General features: G+C 44.8%; 1 protein-coding gene across 1 annotated transcript; it reads right to left on the reverse strand.

The window, feature by feature from the left end:
- Nucleotides 1-2,480: 2,480 nt before the first annotated feature.
- On the reverse strand, nucleotides 2,481-4,435 carry LOC130521359 (uncharacterized). Its single transcript, XM_057024938.1, has 6 exons — nucleotides 4,036-4,435; nucleotides 3,446-3,617; nucleotides 3,260-3,365; nucleotides 3,085-3,178; nucleotides 2,780-2,867; nucleotides 2,481-2,707 (listed from the first exon to the last, which is right to left on the reverse strand). The coding sequence occupies exons 2-6, from the start codon at nucleotides 3,534-3,536 to the stop codon at nucleotides 2,481-2,483; spliced, it is 606 nt and encodes a 201-aa protein (XP_056880918.1). The 5' UTR covers nucleotides 3,537-3,617; nucleotides 4,036-4,435.
- Nucleotides 4,436-4,780: the final 345 nt, after the last annotated feature.

Raw genomic sequence — 4,780 nt, forward strand, 5'->3', positions numbered from 1 at the left:
TCAGTGCTGCACATGCCTGAATCTAAACTTTGGAGCCTAATGCGATCCGTCTCTTCTCTTTCAACCTTCTCGTAGTCTGAAATGACAATCGTCGCCTTACAGTTTCCCTCAGAGAGCAACTTCAGGATCGCCAGGTCCTCATCCTGCCTTGTAATTTTGTCACTATTACAACTGCTGGGGCTGTAAGGCGTGTCGGCGTCACAGGTCTCAAGGTTGCCTGCAGTCAGTGGGAGCGCAGGAGGAAAAGGGGGGCACAGGTGAGAGTAAATGGGGTTGAAGAAGCTGGAACTGGTTGAAGGCTGACCACCTATGACAGTAATCACCTTCTCCTCCAGCTCTGTGGGCGAAACAGCATTTACACTGGAAGTAACCTCCACCTGGGCAATTTCTATTGGTTTGACTAACAAATGAAAAGATTCACTTGGGGGGAGGAAGGGAGGATTCTTTGGATTCTGGTGGAAGAGCAGATGTAACAGGTTAGAAAAACTCTGTCTCTTCATCATGGGTGTGTTTGCATTTAGTATTCGTCAGCTAATGAGGTGATTAGCTCACTTTAAAATCCACTTCCTGCAGGAAGGACTTCCCTGGGTGTGGTAGAGGTGGACCTCTGAGTCGCTTTACTATATAAATCCTGAAGGGGAGGACGCAAATGCAATATTAAACATTTCATAAAGACAAGTCAGAGACACCATTTTCTTGGGAAAGCTTTGTTTTGGCTTACCAGGTGGTTCTGTCCATCTTTATAAGAATGATTATCAAGAAAAACACTAACAAGGAGAGAACTGTTCCCAGAGTGGCCCTGACACCCTCTGAAAAGGGAAAATGTGGTGTAAGAACAGTGGACCAGGTTATAAAATGCACCTCTGCCGATTAAAATTATTATACATGGTATCCAGGTCGTGTATTGCCGACTGTCGGCAATCTTCATCAGGCCACCTATTTATGGACGGAGCGCCTGTCTACCAGCGTCGGAGAGTATGGGCGTTTCCTCATCATTGGTGTTGTACAACTCGTTGATAAGCATCGCCCTGCTGGATTGAAGAACGCGCAGGACCTGACTATTTTATTGGCTCCCCACGGGGGCTCTCTGTGCGCCCCGGAAGACTGGACAAGTGCTTCCCTGCGGTCCAGGAGGACTGTCAATTTGATCTTTTGATAACTTTTGAATAAAGACTTGGTTGTTGAACTTTTACCACTGCGTTTTGCCTGCTTTCGGGTCCTGTGTTCCTTCCTGCAGTGGGCGTGGAGGAGCTGATAGTTGCAACAGCTGGCACTGCAGGCAGGTGCACCAGTCGGCACCAATCTTCATCAGGCCACCTATTTATGGACGGAGCACCTGTCTACCAGCACCGGAGAGTTTTGGTGTTTACCCATGGTAGAGCTGACTTTTGTTTCCTCATCATTGGTGTTGTACAACTCGTTGATAGCATCGCCCTGCTCTTTCGAGGTCTCCACCCCACCCTGCTGGACTGGAGAACGTGCAGGAACTGACTCTTGTATTGGCTCCCTGCTGGAGCTCTATGTGCACCCCGGAAGACTGGATGAGTGCTTCCCTGCGGTCCAGGAGGACTGCCAATTTGATCTTTTGAATAAAGATTTGGTGGTTGAACTTTTCCCATTGTGTTTTTCGTGTTTAGAATTATTATACATTGGTGTTGGGGTCCAGGGTTCCAGGTCGTGTGTTGCGGTCCAATTTGTTTCTTCCTGCAGGGGGTGTGGAGGAGCCGATATTTGCAACAGCTGGCACTGCAAGCAGGCGCACCTATCGGCAATCTTCCTCAGGCCACCTATTTATGGACGGAGCGCCTGTCTACCAGCATCGGAGAGTTTGGGCGTTTCCTCATCATTGGTGTTGTACAACTCGTTGATAAGCATCGCCCTGCTGGATTGAAGAACGCGCAGGACCTGACTCTTGTGTTGGCTCCCCGGTGGAGCTCTATGTGCACCCCGGAAGACTGGATGAGTGCGTCCCTGCGGTCCAGGAGGACTGCCAATTTGATCTTTTGAATAAAGATTTGGTGGTTGAACTTTTACCATTGTGTTTTTTGTGTTTAAAATTATTATACATTAGTGTTGGGGTCCAGGGTCCATTGTGTTTTGCCTGCTTTTGGGTCCCAAAACACATTGGCTTTTAAATAAATCTTTAAGTCCAGGACAACCTACAGGACAGAGCCCTTTTAAATGGGTTACAAATAGGTCAATAGGATGACTGTAGTCAATAAATGGAAGTGGAACCTGAAGGCTGTGCAACTGTCGGCTTCTCTCTTCCCACCGTTGCCACCCACGACTCAGAGGGGCTCCAATCACTCCAGGTCGATTTGTGTCTTGTGGCTTGCACTCGAATGCGCGCCTCATACTTATCGCCTTTAATCAGGTCATCAGGCAGCCGTATTTGGCAACTGAGACCTTTCGACTTGCACTCTTTCGAAAGCGGGGGGTCCTGACAATGAAACCAGGAAATAAAGTCTTATGACTTCCTTCTACACGTGTGTGTGTGTGTGTGTGTGTGTGGATATAACACTGTAAAGTAAACAGTGAATATTAGAAACTAAGTCAGACTTCATAAAGACATACCTCCATGGTTGATCCTGTTGCCTCAGTTGAAGCTGGCCGCAGTACTCTTTGAATCTCAAGTGGCGGGGGTACTGAGGGAACCAGACAACGGTGGTAAGGTTGACCTCTGGTTTTGGCGGGGGGTTCAGCTTTACTAAAGAAACACAGCATATTTCAGACCCTGTGGGGCTGGCAGGGAATGTTATATTGCGTTAGTCATACTGACTGTGGCAGGATGGTATGTAGGTGACGCTCAGAACTTGCCCCTTGGTGCTACAGATGATGTTAATGAACCACGTCTGGGTTTCAGCAAACTGAGAAAAGTTTAAGAGAAAATGACTTGGAAGATTTTCTCAAGATGCAAATGACAACTGCAAAGATGTGACAGTCAACATCCTAAAACAAGCGGGGAGCTCCGCTCCAGGGTACCAATGGGTAACAACAATGACTTCCTTAAAGCAGCAAACTTTACCCTAAAGAAGAGGGTAAACTTGGTTAAAACTGTCAACGAGGTGATTATAGGATGCTTACACGGTACTTCTTGAAGAACATGGTGCAGTTCTTCTGCTTCGGTCTGGAGAGATCCACAGGATGTAGTTGGCAGGAACTGTTGTAATAATTGTCCCTGTAAAACCACATCATGATGATCAGCATAACGTGCAGCAAACATTCATTCAAAATGGAAGATTTCTGTAGCTTATCATACTCGTGTGGCCGCACCGCTTCTATTGTGCACACATCGTCCTGGTGTTTGTGCGTACTGTTCCACACGCAGTTGATGGTGTTGTTGTAATTATTGTAGCAGGACAGGTCTGCAGGAATTTTATCGGTTTTATTAAGTGAAAAGCAACCAGTAAAACAATGACATTGTTAAAAAATGAAAGTTTCTAACTTTCTGGCAGGATCGAGCACTCCTGCGCTAAGATGAACCCAAAAGGCAGAAGAAGTAGGTACCCCAGATGGCATTTTATGGTTTTCTCCATTGAGCTCTACAAAAACAAACACCGCTTTGGTGTTTTGTTCTGCCAGGTTTGGTTGGGTTTTGCCACACTTTTCTTCTCTTTCTGAAGGTGAAAAACACAAGTCTTCCTCTGAAATTCTGTCACGGACGTCAGTGCAGTTCTGATGTGTTGACATAACAAAACAATTTACATCCAAGTTAAGACTTTCTCTCCACTCGAAAATTTATGCAGGAGTGGGTGATCTGATAAATATCTCCAGTCTGTCATTTGTCTTAATTGTAAGAGAGGAAAAAGAATTTGGAAAGCGGCTAATTTTGTATTCATGAAGGCGGAAACTGAGTAAATTCCTCTACAAATGAATTATAAATTAAGTCATTACAGTATTTTACAGATTACAGTAAAATAGTTCAAAGTATTCTGAACTTAATGTCCATGTATCTCTCAAACACAGCTAAAATGACATTTTCTCCATATTTACATTTTTAAAAAGCAATGATCAGAATAACTGAAGCTGTCATACCTGCTGCCGATGCTCTTCAGGATATGTTTGTAAGTGCTGTTTTTATTCAGTCCAACCTAACACATCAATCAAACAGATAAAGGGTTTCCTTGAAAACTGCATCAAACAGAAGACGTGCAACCACAAAACAAGATTAGTCTCAACAGGACTGTTTCACAGATAAGCGTGAAGAGCGGGAAAAGACCACGGTCAGATTTTGGTGATGTTATTACACTTCAGTTTTCTGTGGTTCACTATTTAACTTGCTCAGTTTACTTCCTTGCACCTCATCATTTCCCCTCTATATGTTTGGATTGTACATCGTATGACCTATGTTTGATGTCACTTTAAGGTTTGGCTGAAAAATAAATTTGTCTGTGTGTGTGTGTGTGTGTGCGTGTGTGTGTGTGTGTGTGTGCAAACCAGTCTTACAAACTCCTCTAAACCCTTTCACGCTGCACGTGAGCCTTGAGTATCTTTAGAAAATCCACATTTGTCTCTTTATCGCACCTTCATCTCTTTCTGTCCACACGGCAGAGACAGGTTGACACCTGTTTGTGTGGTTTATTAAAGGTCACAGTGGTTTTCTTTTCAGAGAAAAGTGTGACAGGTCCACTTCCTGTTAACATCACATCCTGCTCTTATAATAACAAGTAGAATCACACTTCTTCACAGCCTTGGTCTAACCAGTGATCTCCCCATGTCCAAACGGGACAGTGTCTTTGTGAAGTCTGTCGGTCCGGTACATAGGATCAATCCTCACAGC

This window comes from Takifugu flavidus, unplaced genomic scaffold (assembly GCF_003711565.1).
Source record: "Takifugu flavidus isolate HTHZ2018 unplaced genomic scaffold, ASM371156v2 ctg909, whole genome shotgun sequence".
Classification (NCBI taxonomy): domain Eukaryota; kingdom Metazoa; phylum Chordata; class Actinopteri; order Tetraodontiformes; family Tetraodontidae; genus Takifugu; species Takifugu flavidus.